Below are 20,226 nucleotides of genomic sequence, written 5' to 3'. Positions count from 1 at the left end.
AATTTTTTGTAAAACCAAATGCTACAATGCATTGTTTCCTCAGATAACCTAACTAGTTTTGTAAAGCTACAACAATACTAAATATTCTATAATTCAGAAAACATTTAATGTTTTGGATTGCATTGCTAATGGGGATTGAACACAAACAGTAAGAGCAAAAAAAATAAATAAAGTAAGGAACTCTAAGCATGTTCAACAGCAGACAATGGAGACTATGAAACTGCACATAACCTACAGTTTGAACATTTAAAATCATACAAAATACAGTGCAACTTTTCTTCTGTTGGGAAATTTTGGTTATTTGACAAGAGTTTTCCAGACTAAAGTTCAACAGCAAAAACAGGATAAGTGTCAGATATAGACAATGAAAGCTCACTTGGAATTAGACATCACAAATGTAAGACAAACAGGGGAATTTTCCAATTTGCAATGGCTGTGTTTTATTGAATATGTAATGCTTATTTCCACTTCGATTTTAGGTGCTGAATTGCCAGCACACTATAGTTCTTCTAGACAATGATAATAAAATATCCATAAATAAATTTTAACTGTAGGATTGCTATTGGTGGAAGAGGAGCTGAAAATCACATATCGTCCTCCTCAAATAGTGACTCCATAAAACTATTTGAAAAGGAAAAAAAGTTAGTTGTGGGGTGAACTCGAGAGCAAATGCTCCCAATAATAAATGCCTTTAAAATCCAAAAAAAAACCCTTTAAAAACTGAAAGGTTTGCTTGGGAGCAAAAGTGTTTTCAGTTATATTTCATGAGTCTGAAGTTTGACGAAGGGGTAACAGTATACCATATCAATGCGTTAAGAAATGGAAGTCCTTTTAGACAGGGAGTGTGGGATAATCAGGAGTTAAATATTTCACCATCCAAACATGACTGGGGAGATGCGGGGGGGAAGAGAAATCAAGCCATACAATATTTCCTGATAAGCATACAAAAGAGTTTGAAATTTTAAGCCTCTAGTAATCTGTATTCATTAAACACAGATACTAAAAAACAAAACAAACAAACAAGCAATCTAGTACTTAAGAAAACTGAACCCGCATTTAATTTTCTGTGATCGGAACATACTACATTTAGTTAGAATAGGCAGGTCCATGATATGGTGTAGGATGCCCTTCTCTATCCTTATCATTGTGCTGGAATACTATACGAACATGCTAGTTTTATACAAAACACAATTATAATCCCAAACATTAGGTTACCAGATCCTTCATTATATAATGAATTCTCTATGAATATATAAGATTTCATGTGATTTCCTTTTTTGCTTTGTTTCCTTCCACTGTGTGTTCTTATGACATTTAACGTAAAATTTTCAAGCATTTGCCTCACCTAACATATTCTTGGTGATTTTAGCCGGAAACTGAAATCACATGATAAAGGCTCCCAAGGAGGTTACACTGGTAAACGCTGCAGTTTCATATCCTGTGTGCATATTTACTGAAGAGGGCTAAGACCAAAAGGCATAGAAGGAAAGTTTGAACAACCCCATCTGTTGATATCAGTACATGGCTTGTAGCCTGAACTCTGCACATCAGCCTCAATGTCACCAAGTGGCACCAAATAGGAATTTTTTTTTTTTGCATTCTACTTTTTTTAAAAAGCTGACAAAAATTACCACATAAATGCCAGACTATTATTACTGTTAGTTTGTTCTAGCAATACAATCTAGAAGTAGTAATATTAACAGTAAACAGCCGTAGTTTGAGGTAGCACACCCAAAAGCCCCAAATAGGACCATGGCCAAATACACTAGGTGCTGTACAAACACTAGTTAGTCTCATACTGGCCTGGTCAACAAAGATAGACAGATGCAATAACTGATAAGGTCAGAATTCAAAGAAAATCATTCTGGGAGATGAGTTCAAGCCCTGTCACTGTCAAAGAGCTCTGTACCAGAATCACTGTAGCTCAGGACACAGATAGCTAGTATAAGCACTAAGTGCCACTCTGCTTCTTGGGGAAAGGACCACATCTTCCTCCAGGTCAGTGGTATCTAACCTTTTCAGCTGAAGAGCCAAACATTACTTTTAAAAAGGTCAGTGAGCCACAACTGATGCTACAGGCAGACTCTGTCCTGTTCTGGTCCCTTTGTGCTATGTACGATGGAGACCTCTGCCAGCTGAGGAAAGTTTGAGCATTTCCCAGGCTGCTCTAACTTGTTCTGGAGACAGAGAACCTGTGAGTCATCACTGGGTGCCAAGTTAAGTTTTCTTCCTTCTACCCTCTCCTGAGCTGCCCTGAATGGCTGTGCTAGGCTCGGCAGCATCAGTCAAGCTCCATTCCTGTTCTTCATAGGGTTCTAACAACCCAACAGGGAAGCAGATAATGGAACTGCCAGAGTTACTCTCCTCCCTCCCCTCAGATGCAAAAGGCAGCCAGTGGTGGAGCTGCTGTGGTTTAAAAACCACACAAAATGTTCTTTTAAAGACCTATGCTCCATGAATTTTACTAAATTTACTAAATAATTTTACATGTGATGTGCTACAAAATAGAATTTACAGATTATAAAACCTCCAATGAATCAACTTGTACACCGGAGTGTGATAGAGCAAGTTCCTGCAGTATCTTTGGGAGATCTTACTGTATTAAGTTTATGTATCATTGTAGGCCCAGGATTCCATGAATTCCATTGGGGAGGGTGACCAAAGCTCCTGCAAGAACTAACAATGGGGGGTGATTAGGCAAATTCACTCAGGCTGCAACACTTCCAGAGAGGTGTCACCACCTGGAGAGGCTCCCATGTACTAGTTCAAATAGGATTCTCCAGAGACCAGCAAAGAAAGGACTTCTGGATAAACTGAGTTTAAAATAACTGAGTGTCTTATTTCTGATCCATTCCAACCAACAGACAGACCTAATCCTTCCCTGGATGGGTTGGAAGGATTTGGGCCTACTGAGGTCCCATATTACTGATGGGTGACCTCTGGAAAGTTGTTAGCATGCATATAAGGAACTTTTATTGATTTTTAGATGTTTTCTCTGTAATGTTTTCATGTTAAGAATAAATGTGCATGCTTAGAAAGGGCCGTGTGGTAACTTGACTGCTCGCAACTATAGCTGTTTATAGCACTTGAAGAGAAAGATGGCGGCCTGTTTAGGTAGTCTGGCTTTCTGGGGTTATCACAATGTAGGCAGAGAATTGTGCAGCCTCAAAACACTCAGTCAAGAGTAAGAAAGATCCGTGTCTCTAACCAACAGAAATGACAACTGAGGAGCCGGGAGCCTTGAGTGGGTGCCATTGGTGGACCCCATGCAGAGGGAGCATGGGGCAGTTGCCCTGAACTGTGACACTCAACCCTCTGGTGCTGATGGTAATGTATCACATACGATGTACTGTCTCATACTCTGCTCAGCAAGTTGTTAATAAATTTAGGCAGCCTAAATGGTGAGGCATAAATTCCATAGTAGAAATAAAAATATTCAAAGTGCAAAATTAGCAGGACTGTGTGTATAATTAGACTTTGTTTAAAAAAATTGGGATAGGCTCATCTCTTACATAGGCAGAAATTGTAAAAGATATTCAGGACACATACGCTTGCTATTTAGACCAGATCCAATAGTTGTCTATTATGTTTATTTTATACTACTTACCAATACCATCAGGTAGCACCTCAAGTAAATTCTGAGAAACGAGCAAATCTGTTAAGGAAGTCAGACCATTGATCTCTTCAGGAAGTCTTTCCAATTTATTTTCAGAGACATCCAGACATAGCAGGTTTTTCAGATTTCCTATTTCCTACAACACATTTCACAAAACAAAAAAAATCCAAAATCATGTCCAAACTTGCAATACCAAGTCACTGACAGTTTCCTACCACATTTAAATTCCATGAAGAACTCAGAAGGAGGACGTCTTTTCTAAATGCTGGAAGATGACCATTTTCATTTTGTGTGATATTACAAATGACAACAGCAGCTTCTTATGATAAAAATATTGACTAGCACAGGCTAGGTAATTTAGACAAAACGTTTCCATCTCAAACATTGTGTACATAATAGGAACCACAAGCAAGCAATATAAGTGAAACATAAGCCAAAACAGTCTTTTTCTTGAGGAAATACTCAATCTAGTTGTTTCTCAGAGTTACAGAACTCAAATCCCACGTACAAAGTCTGTCTCTCCCAAGTAACTCAAGGCAAATTATGATCAGCCCCTCTTGGCTGATATTTCAACATACCATAACTATCAATATCTAGGGATTTCATATCTTTTTCCTCCCTTTGCAACAAATGGAGAAATACAAATCAGAAGTGCTGCACTAGCAAGCTTATAAAGCTATGAAATTATACTGAGGTCCTCAGCTCTTGTTACCAATTACTTAGTTTTGACAATGATATAGTTTATCTAAAGATCTGATTGGGAAAAATTGACACCTCTTATTTTTATATTTTTCAGTACACCCTCACTCTGAGTATACACCTACACACATTCTGTCACAGCTGACTTTAATTATCAAAACATTCAGCACTGCTGTACCAACACAGCTGAAAATAAAGATAAAAAATAGAACAGCAACCTTAATATTTCATATATAGACTTTTACAGAGTAGCAACAAGATCACTGAAAATCCGAAGACTGATCACGTTAGATAGCAAAGATTTTTCTCTCTATTTTCTAATATTTGAACAACTAATTACATAAAGTAAGTTGCTCATAAAAAGCTTTTTCTTAGGATTTTTCCATTGGACATGAACAAAACCCACTAATTATTCCTAAAAATGGCTGCTAAACTTCAGATGTCCACAGAAAACCTGATATAGCAGAGTCTAATTGGATCCTCTTACAAGTTCTTACTGTAGCTAGTCTAAATGACTATGAAAAAGGCATACACTAAGTTCAGTTGCAATCACTATTATTTTTGCATTGATTTTCAGCATGCAAGATTTCCACACCACCCACAGTGGACTCAGCATATAGAATACCAGTGAAATGGCCTGATTTTTTGGCTTGAATCTTAAAAAAAAAAAAAAAAAAAAAAAAAAAAAAAGCTGTTCTTAATGCACTAAGGACAGGGAAGCTTACTAGATTACAGAAATACCTTAGCTGTTAAGGCCCCTCATCCTGCAACTGAAGTCAATGGGGTATTTGCTTGCATGTATCCAGTTGCAGGACTGGGGTCTCAAAATTCTATTTATGGAGGAAATTTTATTATCCTATATCCTCTGTACACTGTATTTTAAACAGCAGAAGAAAGCTACAGAAGAGGACAGTTCACACACAACTTTGATTAGTTGCATTTTGACAAGTGTGAAGAGTGAGGATCAGTTGAACTGAATACTGGTCCCCTGATCCCTGGGCCATGAACACTACAGACAGAATAATCCATTTCTGGAAAGGGGAAATGTCCTGTCATTCATCACATAAATACTCTGAAGCCTATCAGCCATGTTTGGTGCATATGACAAAGGCATCATGCCCAACCTTCTAAAGCTGAGGGGCAGAAATCCTAAAGATACTCGCTGAACTTTTCAAAAAAGCTTATAAACTTCAAAGTTTAAAAACATATCCCCCAAAAAAGGAAGTTTGATATTTGTAGTTTAGCCGCAAAGAATTTTTTCTTCACACATACTTTTCACGAGAACACTACTTTACCTGAGGTATTTCAGCTAACTGGTTTCCATCCAGCCAGAGGTCTTTAAGACTGAAAAGTGCACCAATTGTTTCTGGCTGCAAAATGTAAACAAAAACAAAAGAGCAAAAGGTAGTTAGAGTAATACAGAAACAAGCAGTGCATGCAACAGAAGAAAAACTGGTTGCCCAGGAGACCAAACACACTGATTTTAGTACTATTACTATGCTGTAATGCTAGTTCTGATTTAGAAAATGTGACTACGTATGACCATAAGTTATCTGTATTCATTATATATTCTGGTAAGTATCCAACAGGTGATTTATGTTTTTGACTAAGACTATGTTAGTCTAACAAAGGGGACTCCACATTCTCAGACAGTTTTTAAACACCCTTACATGCAGAGGAGAGACAGGTATTAGGCTAGCAACTACAACCCATTAGACAGAATCAGAAAAAAATGTATATTCAAGTGACCATACAGGGTCCTCTTTCTTGTTTTGCTTACCTAAAGAATTAAATTCCAAGTTATAGCTCCCAAAACAACTCTAACCCATCCCCTTCCCACCCCCCATATACACACACAAAATACTATATATTATTGTCATATCTGAATGCCATAAGAATATACGGGAGAACACAGTATACCACAAGTGCGTAATTAGAGTTGTTGGTGGAACCATAATTGTGACATTAATATAATTTTAGTGTTTAGCGTAATCACTAAAATATGCTTTAAAAAGAGCAAAGTGTAAGCATTTGTGTTTCTGCACAAGAGCCTTATTTCATATTTTAGCACCCAAATGAGACCTCCGTTCAATCTTGAAATAAAAAAAAGGTAAGTACTGGGGCACAACTGAGGAACAGAGAAAACAATCTGTGCCCCTTGCTTTGTTTCTGCAGAGAGATCTGTGGGGATCCTTCCTTTTTTGCAGAAAAATAATTCTACCACAAATTAATAACATATGGTGAAGTGCCAGACTACAGATCACATCATTTTAATAGCTATAGTAATAGTTAGGATAGGGTCATAAAAGTATCAAGGTACATCAGCTGAACTTATTGTTTTGTATTGTACGATGATCGCAAGAAATAGGTAACATGATGGCAGCACGTCACTGCCAATTTTTCATTTATACGTATAGAAATGTTCCAGAAGTGTCACTGCTTCCAGTGTGCGACATTTCTGTTCTGGATATTTTAGTTCCACATGAAACAGCAACATTTTCAATGCCATATTCCACTGATAATATCTTACCAAGTTATAAAGTTCATTGTTTCCTAAATCCAGTTCTTCTAGTCTCTGCAGGTGGGTGAGTGATCTGTAAGCAGAGAAAGAACCCCATTAGGCTAGAACCCCTAGATCCCATCAGAACCCCTAGATACTTGAATGAGCTCTTTCCACTGTATAGCCAAACGTCCTTCTAGAAAAGGATTTTATTGGGCATAGATTATGTACATTAACATGATACTGAAGAGTACTGGGTTTGTCAGTATAATGTGCCTCTCAAGCATAAAATACATTATAACTGATAAGATCATAGCCCACTATGCTAATCACCAGTCTTAGCCATGGTCAATACCACAATTTAGAATAAGTTGAAAACCTCCACAAAATGGAGCCAAACAATTTATGCCTGGATGAAAACTTCTTACATTACCCTGCATTGTTCATGTTAAATGGTTTATAAAGATGTAGGTCAAGATTTAACAAGTCCCTCATGTGCCTACTCACCAAGAGCAAATAAAGATTTTTTTCCCTGATGAATGTCTTAACTCATTAGCTTGTACAGAATTTCACTTGAATTAAAAAAAAAAAAAACATTTGAGCATTTATGGCTTTAAAAGAAGCCTTCTGAATGTGAACAAACAACAGAGCTTTCCTGACACACTTCAGAACAGACCCCTCCTCTGGAGCTTCTGCTTACCTTTCCCCATGCTGCCTCAGCATGAAGACTAGACTAGCCAGTTTCACTACTGCTAGTCAGAACTCTGAGCAGCAGTAAGACTATCCATTTATAAACAGTTTTACTCTGATGCTGCATGGAAAAACTATCTATTCATACTCTATAGTTCATTGTGGCATTTGAAGCGCCATGAGGATCATGAGAGTTACGAACAGCAGCAACTGGGGAACTACTGGATATATCCGCAAGAGAGGAAGTTTCAAAAGAGGATGATACAGGAGGAGAGTATCCCCTGATAGTAGCAGCCAGGAAGCTAAGAGAAGAGACTCTTTACTCCCTTAGTCCCTCAACAGTGAGGAGACTCTGGGGTACTGGGAAGAAAGAAGGGAAAAATCTTCCTCTTCCAGTAGCCAAAAGGGAGAAAGGAGTTCAAAAAAAACAGATGTCCAAGCAGGGGCCGTCAAAAAAGAGACTTGACTCCCTGTACCTGGTGCAGACACAGCACCCCAATAAAAATCCTAGGACCTTCTTTCTTTCACTGAAGTAGTGGGGTTGAATTATATATTGCAAGGGGATGCCAGACGCTCTCATCTCCAGGTTTGCAAGGTTTCTGTAAATTACTCAACCTCTCATGTAACTGCTTATTTACAATGCTTTTTTAAAAAATGTAAAGCTCCACACAGGTTTAATACAGCTCACACAGTGAATGTTAAAAGTTTTGAACATGAGATCTACCTTCATTTACGTAATAATTAATATTGGTCATGTAATGATTAAAGCTTCCACCTCTTTAATAATTTGGCATTCGTTTACAGTATTTAGCTATTCAGTATATTCTGCACATTTCTATTACACAGATATGTTACACAGGTAAAACTGATTTGCACACAGCCTTCAGACTCCTGTTCCTAACCAGTGATGAATTAAGTTCCTGAGGCAACTTGCTATTTATGAAGGGAAAGCTACAGCCCGTAACTCTTCATTTATTATGCAGGAGACTGAAAACACCTTGTATTCATCCACAAATTACATGAGAGCCAGAGAAAATATTAACTTCAGACTTTTTTTTTTTTTATTAAAGCACACACGACCACAGACACACATGCAATGGAACTTACTCAGGTAAGTATGTCAGAAGATTCTCTCTTAGTTCCAAGGAAGCCAGGTTAAAAAGGCTAAAAATAGAAATGATAATTTTTGAAGTCATCTTAAGATATTTTCTTTAATAGTTTCATTAACTAAGGAAAAAGGAAGCTTTATACAGTGTATTCCAGTGATCTCTAATGGAAGTCATCCACCAATAATTTCTTTTTAAAAATCTCCTCACACTTCATTTCACATGATTACTTGATAGACTAAAGAGAAATTTTAAAAATTAGTTTTTTGTTTGTTTAAAAACAGTTCAAGGAAGGAAGGAATCAACATAGGAAGTAACACCCCACATTTCCACTTCGATAAAAAGGTCAGTGATATTAAGTTACTAAAAAGATAAACGTAGGTTTTTTTAGTCATTATATGAAAGTAATTTTACTGATTGGCTTTTAGATGATGACATGTGGGCTGTAAAGTTACAGCAGCAGCCACTAAACTCATCTCTGGCTATACCCAACTTGACAACTATGGCATGCTCATTATCATAAGTGACAGTATGTTTCTAAGCTGTTTGCTTACTCCAGAACCCAGGCTTTTACTAACATCACCATAGTAACATTCAGATTTTTCAGGGTTTTATTTATGACTCAATGGAACACAAGGAGTCAGACATTATCCCAATGCTATAATCTGCCTTAATCCTCTAGCGTCCCAGGAAAAATAAAAACCAGATATTGTATCTACAAATAAAAAACAGTTCTCTACAACATAATATGCTCTGCCTTGAGTGCTAAAGGTTTAGATTTTCTTTTTGGACAAAGTGAGGTAAAAATATAAAGTATTTATAGCTACTACTGCAAAGAGAAATGCAATCACACTCCTATTCTTCAGCCAAATCTGAATTCAAACAAAAACTAAATTTAAAACATTTCTAACATTGACCATATCCAACACTGGAGAATTTATTACTAGAATGAGAATACATGAAGTTGAATGGGTACCTTAGTATAAAAACCCACCAAGGACAAACAAAGTTGCAAATAAATATTTTTCTTCTGAATCAATACAAGAAACTGGATTACGATCAAGTATCCACAATGATGAGATGCTGGTACCTTGACTAGGATAAACAGTGTATGAGTTTAGAATCTAATGTAACTTTTTAAACAGAAAGAAAAGGAGTACTAGTGGCACCTTAGAGACTAACCAATTTATCTGAGCATAAGCTTTCGTGGGCTACAGCTCACTTCATCGGATACATTCAGTCGAAAATACAGTGAGGAGATTTATATACACAGAACATGAAAAAATGGGTGTTATCATACACACTGTAAGGAGAGTGATCACTTAAGATAAGCTATTACCAGCAGGAGAGCGGTGGGGGGAGGGGGGTGCAGGGGAGAAAACCTTTTGTAGGGATAATCAAGGTGGGCCATTTCCAGCAGTTAACAGGAATGTCTGAGAAATGGGGGGGAACTGGGGGGGGGGGGAATAAACATGGGGAAATAGTTTTACTTTGTGTAATGACACACCCACTCCCAGTCTCTATTCAAGCCTAAGTTAATTGTATCCAGTTTGCAAATTCATTCCAATTCAGCAGTCTCTCATTGGAGTCTGTTTTTGAAGTCTTTCTGTTATAATATTGCGAACTTTAGGTCTGCAATCGAGTGACCAGAGAGATTGAAGTGTTCTCCGACTGGTTTTTGAATGTTATAATTCTTGACGTCTGATCTGTGTCCATTTATTCTTTTACATATAGAGACTGTCCAATTTGGCCAATGTACATGGCAGAGGGGGCACTGCTGGCACATGATGGCATATATCACATTGGTAGATGTGCAGGTGAACAAGCCTCTGATAGTGTGGCTGATGTGATTAGGCCCTATGATGGTGTCCCCTGAATAGATATGTGGACACAGCTGGAAACGGGCTTTGTTGCAAGGATAGGTTCCTGGGTTAGTAGTTTCTGTTGTGTAGTGTGTGGTTGCTGGTGAGTATTTGCTTCAGGTTGGGGGGCTGTCTATAAGCAAGGACTGGCCTGTCTCCCAAGATTTGTGAGAGTGGTGGGTCATCCTTCAGATAGGTTGTAGATCCTTGATGATGCATTGGAGAGGTTTTAGTTGGGGGCTAAAGGTGATGGCTAGTGTCGTTTTGTTATTTTCTTTGTTGGGCCTGTCCTGTAGTAGGTGACTTCTGGGTACTCTTCTGGCTCTGTCAATTTGTTTCTTCACTTCAGCAGGTCGGTACTGTAGTTGTAAGAATGCTTGATAGAGCTCTTGTAGGTGTTTGTCTCTGTCTGAGGGGTTGGAGCAAATGCGGTTGTATCGTAGAGCTTGGCTGTAGATGATGGATCGTGTGGTGTGGTCTGGGTGAAAGCTGGAGGCATGTAGGTAGGAATAGCAGTCAGTAGCTTTCCGGTATAGGGTGGTGTTTATGTGGCCATCATTTATTAGCACCGTAGTGTCCAGGAAGTGGATCTCTTGTGTGGACTGGACCAGGCTGAGGTTGATGGTGGGGTGGAAATTGTTGAAATCATGGTGGAATTCCTCAAGGGCTTCTTTACCATGGGTCCAGATGATGAAGATGTCATCAATATAGTGGAAGTAGAGTAGGGACGTTAGGGGACGAGAGCTGAGGAAGTGTTGTTCTAAGTCAGCCATAAAAATGTTGGCATACTGTGGGGCCATGCAAGTACCCATAGCAGTGCCGCTGATTTGAAGGTATACATTGTCCCCAAATAGTAAAATAGTTATGGGGGAGGACAAAGTCACAAAGTTCAACCACCAGGTTTGCCGTCACATTATCGGGGATACTGTTCCTGTTTGCTTGTAGTCCATCTTTGTGTGGAATGTTGGTGTAGAGGGCTTCTACATCCATAGTGGCCAGGATGGTGTTATCAGGAAGATCACCGATGGATTGTAGTTTCCTCAGGAAATCAGTGGTGTCTCAAAGATAGCTGGGAGTGCTGGTAGCGTAAGGCCTGAGGAGGGAGTCTACATAGCCAGACAATCCTGCTGTCAGGGTGCCAATGCCTGAGATGATGGGGCGTCCAGAATTTCCAGGTTTATGGATCTTGGGTAGCAGACAGAATACCCCAGGTCGGGGTTCCAGGGGTGTGTCTGTGCAGATTTGTTCTTGTGCATCACTTGCCCCATAACCTCAGCCGTACAGAACACAATGCCATCCGCAGCCTCAGAAACAACTCTGACATCATAATTAAAAAGGCTGATAAAGGAGGTGCTGTCGTCATCATGAATAGGTCGGAGTATGAACAAGAGGCTGCTAGGCAGCTCTCCAACACCACTTTCTACAAGCCATTACCCTGTGATCCCACTGAGGGTTACCAAAAGAAACTACAGCATTTGCTCAAGAAACTCCCTGAAAAAGCACACAGTGAAAGACAGCAAGCCTTCCTCCAACACCTCAGAGATAGCTGCATACCTGTCCCTCTCTTCAGCACCAGGGCCGCAGAAAAGCAGCCCCATGAGGTGCGGAACAAGTCTGCAAAATCATTGGCACCTCATTGCCAAAGGGCTAGGGGGAAAACTTGTCCCATCGCATCTCTGCATGGCAGAGCCAGGCACCTACAAAAGAGTACAGTGGACTAAGACACTCCAACACTAGGGGGCAGTACATCTAACAAGGCTATACCTCTTCCCTGTCTACAGAGAGGCAAAGGGGACATAGGCACTGATGCCAAGTGATCGTATGTGGGAACTGATCAACCCCTTGGGGCCCATTTGTCAAAGGATATTATAGAAAAAAATTGGAAAGGAGAGCATGTGGACATGTTCACCCTTCTCTTCTGTGCAAACCAGATTGAGGAAACAGGTGGGGAGGGAGGGAAAGAAGACGACAGACTGGACAAGCTCAAGATGGTGAGAACACTAGAGAATTGGACTGCAGCCTTTCATACATATATACACACACACACACACACACACACACACACACACACACACAGTGTAATGTGCAAAACAAATTGAGCCAAGCATCCCAATTTTCATAATATTTAGATAGGATATCCAGAACACATGCCACAAATGGGAGAGAGGCATAGTTAAGATACAATGAAGTTCAGACTTAGGCAGCAGAGGAGCCAAATCTCCCATGGGGTAAGAACCACCATGCCATGCGGGCCAGCATGTTTATACAGACAGTAGATTACCAGTATCAAACCCACAAGCTTCAAAAGCAGATATCAGCTCTAATATCTGTTGTGCATTTAATAAAGCAAAGCATTTTTGTTCCTACTGCAAATATAAACATTCATATAAGAAATGTGGAAGTCAAGACAGTGCCCTCGTTTGCTATAGGGGCAAAGAAAAGGCCTGATATGTCAGAAAGAGGGGCTGTTAGCAGGGGGACAGTACTCCAACAGGATCAGTGGAAGGAAGGGGCAGTTCTGGAAAAAGCCCCAGCCCCAATTATTTAGAGGTGTTACTACCTTCTTATGTTATCCTAACAAGACTGTTATACATGGAATGAATTTTGGCCAGGTTTTACAATCCCATATGAGGCAGCAAGATTTCATGTGTGGGTGGAAAACTTGAAGTCTGTTAAAGGATTTGAGCAAATAGTTCAGGAAAAAAATTCAGGTGGAGTTAGCAGCTAAACAGGTAGTTGGCCCCTTTTTGAGTTTACTAGTGCCTAACCAACAGATACAGTTCTTGGATGTGGCGTGTAAGACACCTGAAGGAGAGTGTAGGATTACCTACCATTTATTCTACTCTCAAGTCTCCTCTGTGTATCACAATGTAGACCCTCAATTGTGTTCAGTTTGGTATTCCTCATTTAAAACGGTAGTAAGCAATGGTTAGAGAACGTGTACCTGGGCACAGTCAGCAGGTCCAAGCATGCACTAAGCGAGCAAATGTGCTGTTTACTCAAACAACAACGGATGCCCTTGAAACTGATGAAGTGAGCTGTAGCTCACGAAAGCTCATGCTAAAATAAATTGGTTAGTCTCTAAGGTGCCACAAGTACTCCTTTTCTTTTTGTGAATACAGACTAACACGGCTGTTACTCTGAAACTTGAAACTGAGGTATTCCAAAACTGATAAAACAAGATAAGGGGCCACAACACAGCTAAGAGAATGCTTGGCTGAACTAGTGTGTCTGTAAAAGCTGTCAAAGCCTTTCTAGACACATGAAACCGGGAGTCAGACCCATTATTTGTGCACAGTGATGGTGGCTACCTGACCAGACAAGTTCACTGAGGTAACGAAGGCATTAGAGCTTATTTACGTCTCAACTCAGCAAACTTTGGCACGCATTCCTTCAAGTTTGGGGCAGTGACATCTGCAACATGAAACAGTTTGACTCCTAGAGGTCCATGCAAAAGGCTGCTGGAAACTGGACATATGTTTACGCTACAGATGGTATACTGGGGCAGGCAAAGACAAGGTGATAAGGGGTGTGACCAAGCTCATAGGTGGAACACCCAGTGGCCTTTGCGGATAAAGGCTAAAAGGGCCAGCTCCCAGAAACAGAGACTCAGGATTTCGCTGTTAGACCTTGGGCCTCTGGGAGAAGGGGAGATCTGAAGCCTGCACAGACCAAGTTCCCTCTTGGGTACCCTAACCCCTTGAGGTGGAAGAGGTCAAAAGGAATCAAAACTAAGCTGAGGCCTAGAAGCAGCTGAGGAGGGTGTGACATTATCTGATTAAAATATGACTATGTAGAATATTGTTGCTACCACTGTCATATAACTGCAATAAATCTCGTACAAAGTTTGTTAAGTAAGGGGTCTATGGAAAGGTTACGATTTGCTGAATATGATGTTACTACAGTAACTCCTCACTTAACGTTGTAGTTATGTTCCTGAAAAATGCGACTTTAAGCGCAACGATGTTAAGAGGATCCTATTTCCCCATAAGAATGAATGTAAATGGGGGGTGAGGGGGGAGGTTCCAGGGATTTTTTTTTTTTGCCAGACAAAAGACTATATCTATCGCCATACATATATATACACACATATACACACACACACAGAGTATAAGTTTTAAACAATTTAATACTGTATGCAGCGATGATGATTGTGAAGCTTGGTTGAGGTGGTGGAGTCAGAGGATGGGATATTTCCCAGGGAATGCCTTACTGCTAAATGATGAACTAGCAATTGGCTGAGCCCTCAAGGGTTAACTCGTTGTTAATGTAGCCTCACGCTCTACAAGGCAGCACAAATGGAGGGAGGGGAGTCAGCATGGCAGACAGAGACACACACCCTGTGTGTGAGAGAGAGAGAGAGATGTGCATTTCCCTTTTAAGTTGACCCCACTCTTAAGTACACTGCCTTGTTAAGTTAATCAGCAAGCTGAGACCGCAGCAGCTGCTGCCAGGAAGCTCCCTCCATCCTGAGCCTTGTCGTGTGTGCCCCCTGCTCTATAGGGATGGGGTAAGAGGGGTGTAGGAGCAGGGGTGAGGGAGGACACCCTGACATTAGCCCCACTCTCCTCCTGCCCCCCTGCAAGCAGGAGGCTCTGGAGAGCAGCTCCAAGGCAGAGGGCAGGAGCAGCACATGGCAGTGGGGAGAGGCACAGCTGAACTGCCGGCAATTGATAGCCTGCTGGGCGGCTGCTGCACAGGGAACTTGGGGGAACAGGGAGTTGATGGGGGGGCTGCTGGTCCACCCTGGTTCTAAGCCCCCCCCCAGCTAGCTAGAGCAGGGGGGGCTGCTCTTCCTGCAAGCAGTGGACAAAGCAGGTGGCTGCTAAACGATGTTATCAGGGAGCACTGCACAACTTTAAATGAGCATGTTCCCTAACCGATCGGCGACGTAACAACGAAACAACAGTAACCGGGATGACTTTAAATGTGGAGTTCCTGTATTGGTGTGAATGAGTTGTTGGTTGTAGGATAGGAGCTTCGTAACGTTACACTTGACTCGGTTAAAAGCCTAGCACAGGAGTCTTGGGTGGATGAGCCTATAGCACTTCAACCCAGTATTAAAATTCAAACTACAACCTGTCACTTAAATCCATCCCTGTGTCTGTCTTCACTCACCTGCACGTACTGATCAGTTACTACTTAGAAGCCTTGTTCTGCAAATGCCACAAGCTTAGCATTTACTGAAGTGTTTGAAGAACTGGGCTCCTAGGCAGTTTTGCTTTTTGGTGTAATCAGATTTACCTTAACAAACCAATTAACATTAGGATTTTAAAGGATTACATTCCAAGCATTTCATAAAAGTTCTCCGACTATACAGCCCACAAATTATACTATTATATCCACTGATGTACTTTCCTGCCATGTTTTTCCTTTAAAAGGTTGAATACTATATGCTTATTTACAGTTGCAACTAGTGCTTAATGTCATCCTATGTAATTATTGAAAGTTGCATATCAGACTCAACTTTAAATGGTCATAAAATGAATTGATGATTCATATGTATTATGTGGTACACTGCAAATGATATATAATTTAAATTAAATTTCATTTTCCCAGCAGATTGTTTCATAAAGCCGTGTTTAAGCAGAGATTTTTTTTTAAATGGGGTTTTGATTAGGGAGGGTTTGGGGGGCCTTCAATTGGGTAAATATATATTACAACATGCATAATAACAAACATAAGTGTAAGTAAAATTCATTCTGTGACTATGAATTAGTTATTCTTTTTACTCTTCTTAATGAAGAGTCTTATAGAATTTAACTAGGTTGTAAAGCCTACAGAATTTAACAAAAATATTTTATAGGTTTTTGGAAGCATCCAATAGGATTCAATAGTAGCAGGGACAGAATAGTCGAAATCCACAAAGATTAATAATTAAGTCAATAGGATTTTCCACATTATGAATATGAAAATTGTAAATAAAAAATAAAGGCTCTTCCACCTTTCCAAACATACATTATAAATTATACATATTATAAAAAAAAAAATAATGAAGTGAGGCAACTAGAATTACACTAGTCAGTTTTGATGAAGTATTAGTTTTAAAGGAGTTGTTATATCTACTGACCAATATGTTTAAAGATCAATTTAATACTTTGTGGGGAGTTTTTTCTTTTCTTTTTGGAGGCCCAATAAGCTGAGGGTAGGGATTTATCCTTATATGTCCAAGTTAAATGCTATTTTCTTTTCTTAGTGTTCAATGTATCATTTTTTGGGGAAAGGAGGGAACAAGATAGAAAATGGCTTAGAATCATAAAAGATTAGGGTTGGAAAAAATCTCAGGAGATCATCTAGTCCAACCCCCTGCTCAAAGCAGGACCAACCCCAACTAAATCATCCCAGGCTTGGTAGATATTAAATCATAGAAATGTAGGAATGGAAAGCACATTGAGGGGTCACCAAGCCTGGCCCCCTCTGCTGTGGCAGGACTAAGTACACCTAGACCATCCCTTACAGGTGATTGTCTGACCTGTTCTTAAAAACCTCTAATGATGGGTGTGACACTGCACCCCATATTCTTCATAGTGATATTAGTAGGATATAATTATACCACAGTTATGATGTATTTTATGCAATAAGGCATCGAAGGTGTCATTAGAAAGGGTATGCTTTGTTGAATAGGATTATCCTATTTGTATGCATGTATCATTTTTGTATCCAAAGTTATGAATATTGACTATGTTTCTATTTCACACATAGCTATTCCTGGGCAACGCCCACTAGGCAAAATGCAGTCAGTCTACATGGCTGGCTGGAAAGGGTCCATTCAGGTTAATGAGCCATGAGGAAGAAACAATAGGCCTTAGGAGAGGCCTCCCCACCTGGGAAGCCTTCCTGTGAAGGCTCCAAACAGCCAGTGTGGGATGGGTATTGTGACTCTACAGGGACATGTAACCAGGTGATCTGGTGCTGGATTCCATCTTGGGATGTCAGTATTTTTCCAATGACTGGCACGGGATCCAAGCTTTGAAACAAAGGGTTCCTGCCATATGCAAAAGTTATATCAGGCAGAGGAGTGACATTATCTAGGTTCTTCATTGACTCCCCATCCAAGGAGACTCCTGGAAACACCTGAGGAACAAAGACTGACCTGGAAGAAGTGCTGGACCCAAGCTAAAGGGATTTTTAGCCTGTGAATGGAACACCTAGGGATTCCAAGCTGGCAGCAAGTGCAGCTTGCCCCTTAAGAATCTGCAGCCTTCTTGTATCATCACTTTGGATACGTAGAGCAGATTCTCACCCTATTTAGTATATTAAGCTTAGTTTGCATTTGCTATTCCTTACAATCACTTAAAATCTATCTTTTGTAGTAAATACGTTTGTTTTTGCTTGATCTAATCCAGTGCGTGGAAATCATAACTGAAGGGCAGAAAGCTGTTTGCATATTCCTCTCCAAATTGAAGGGTGTGTGTATGGGGGTGAATTTTAGGCACTTACATTGTACAGTTCCCTGTGCAGCGCAAGACTGTATAATTTTGTGTTTACACTCCAGAGAGGGTGTGTGCCTAAGGAGCTGGGATTTGCCCTAGCAGAAGCCTGCCTATGCAGGAGCTGGTTAAAGAGCCTATCTGCATGTAACTTTAGCTGGGTGTGTCCCTACCTGTATGTATGCTGGTGAAAGTGCAGACTAGAGAGAGGGCTTTGCAGCTTGTCACAGCAGTACAGTGTAAAAGGGAGCCCAGGCTAGTGGGTTGGGGGGCTCAGTGGTAGCCCAGTTCCAAGTGGTACCCTGGGGAGAACCAGTCACAATGGGGATTCCACAACTTTCTTTGGAAGCCTATTCCAGTGCTTAACTACCCTTTCTTCCTAATATCTAATCTAAATCGCCCTTGCTGCATATTAAGCTCATTACTTCTTGTACTACCTTCACCGGACATGGAGAACAAGTGATTGCTGTCCTATTTTTAACACCCCTTAACATATATGAAGGCTTATCAAGTCTCTCCCTTCCCCCCCCCCGTCTTTTTTTCAAGAATAAACAGGGTGGGTTCCAGGGTGGGTTTTTTGTTTTGTTGTTGTTGTTGTTGTTGTTGTTAAGAAAAACCATTCCTCAGAGGTTAAGTTTTCCATCTTTTATCATTTTCGTTACTCTCCTCTAGACTCTCTCCAATTTGCCCACATTTTTGGGACAAAATCCTAAAGTGCAGCGTCCAGAATAAGACACAGTCTCAACCAACACTGTTGAGGAGAGTGGGACAATTATCTCCCTCATTTTACCTTCAGTACTCCTGTTAATACATTCCAGAATATTAGCCTTTTTTGCAACAGCATTACATTATTGACCCATATTCAAACTTGTGATCCAACATAATCCTCAGATCCTTTTCAGCAATACTACCCTTTAGCCAGTTATTCCCCATTTTGTAGTTGGGCATTTGATTTGTCCTTCCTAGGTATAGTACTTTGCACTTAACTTTACTGAATTTCATCTTGCTGAATTCAGACATGTTCTCCAATTTGTCATGGTAGTTTTGAATTCTAATGCTGTCCTTCAAAATGCTGGCAACCCCTCCCAGCCTGGTGTCAGCCACAGATTTTATAAGCACACTCTTTGCTCCATTACCCAAGTCATTAATAAAAATATTGATTAGTACCAGACCCAGGACTGACCCAGGTGGGACCCTACTAGATATATGTTCCTAGTTTGAGAGTGAACCATTGATTATTATTCTGAGTACGCTCTTTTAACGAGTTGTACATCTACCTTTCAGAAATTTCATCTAAATCACATTTCCCTATTTTGCTTATGAGAAGGTCATATGCAACTGTATCAAAAGCCTTACTAAAATCAAGATACATCCTGTCTACTCTTCTCCCCAATCCATGAGGCCAGTAACCCTCTCAAAGAAGGAAATTGTGTTGGTTTGCATGTTTTGTTCTAGACAAATCCATGCTGTCTATTCTGTATAAACTTATTATCCTCTAGTTCTTTACAAATTGATTAATAATTTGTTCCAGTAGCTTTCCAGGTAACAAAAGTTAGGCTGATTGGTCTATAGCTCCCCAGATCCTCTTTGTGAGCTCATGGAGGACTGGAGAAGAGTGAACATAGTACCTGTCTTTAAAAAGTGAAACAAAGATAATTGCTAAAGATTTAAGATGGTTTCAGCTAGTTCCTTAAATTCTCTAGGATGAATTACATCAGGCACTGCAAACCTGAATATATTCAACTTATCTAAATATTCTTTTACCTGTTCTCTCTCTATTTTGGCTTGTGTTCATTTCCCCTTGTTGTTAATATTAATTGTGTTAAATACATGGTCACCATTAACTTTTTTAGTGAAGACAGAAGCAAAATAGATATTAAACATCTGAGCCTTCTTTATTAAGAGTCTTCTTCAGGTCATCAGTTATTGCTAAGTAGAGGACTACACTTTGCCTCCTTTTCTTGCTCCTGATTTATTTAAAGTAACCTCTTCTTATTCCCTTGTATGTCCTTTGCTAGATGTAACTCATTTTGTGCCTTAGTTTTTTCTGATTTTGTCCCTACACACTGTGTTTTATTTTTGTTCTACTCTGTAGCCATTCATCATTTTTCTACTTTTTGTAGGATTCCTTTTTGATTTTCAGGTAATTAAAGAGCTCCTGATGGAGTCATATTGGCCTCTTACTATTCTTATCTTTCCTTCACATTGGGATCGTTTACAGTTGTGCCTTTAGTATTGTCTTTTATAAACTGACAGCTCTCCTGAACTCTTTTTTCCCTTAGATTTTCTTCCCAGGACCTTACCTATGATTTTTGAGTTTGTT

General features: G+C 39.9%; 1 protein-coding gene across 2 annotated transcripts in view; it reads right to left on the bottom strand.

Annotated features, from left to right (window-relative positions):
• LRRC1 (leucine rich repeat containing 1) overlaps window positions 1–20,226 on the bottom strand; it is a 119,122-nt gene that overhangs the window by 23,541 nt on the left and 75,355 nt on the right. For both annotated transcript variants that reach the window (XM_077811583.1, XM_077811584.1), the window contains exons 5-8: window positions 8,613–8,669; window positions 6,846–6,909; window positions 5,611–5,685; window positions 3,608–3,752 (exon numbers count right to left, since the gene is read on the bottom strand). In XM_077811583.1, the coding sequence (XP_077667709.1) occupies window positions 3,608–3,752; window positions 5,611–5,685; window positions 6,846–6,909; window positions 8,613–8,669 (341 nt within the window). The remainder of the gene's footprint in view (window positions 1–3,607; window positions 3,753–5,610; window positions 5,686–6,845; window positions 6,910–8,612; window positions 8,670–20,226) is intronic.

Source organism: Eretmochelys imbricata, chromosome 3 (genome assembly GCF_965152235.1).
Source record: "Eretmochelys imbricata isolate rEreImb1 chromosome 3, rEreImb1.hap1, whole genome shotgun sequence".
Lineage (NCBI taxonomy): Eukaryota > Metazoa > Chordata > Testudines > Cheloniidae > Eretmochelys > Eretmochelys imbricata.
The sequence above is the reverse complement of the archived record's forward strand: the minus strand, read 5'-3'. Positions and strand labels throughout refer to the sequence as shown.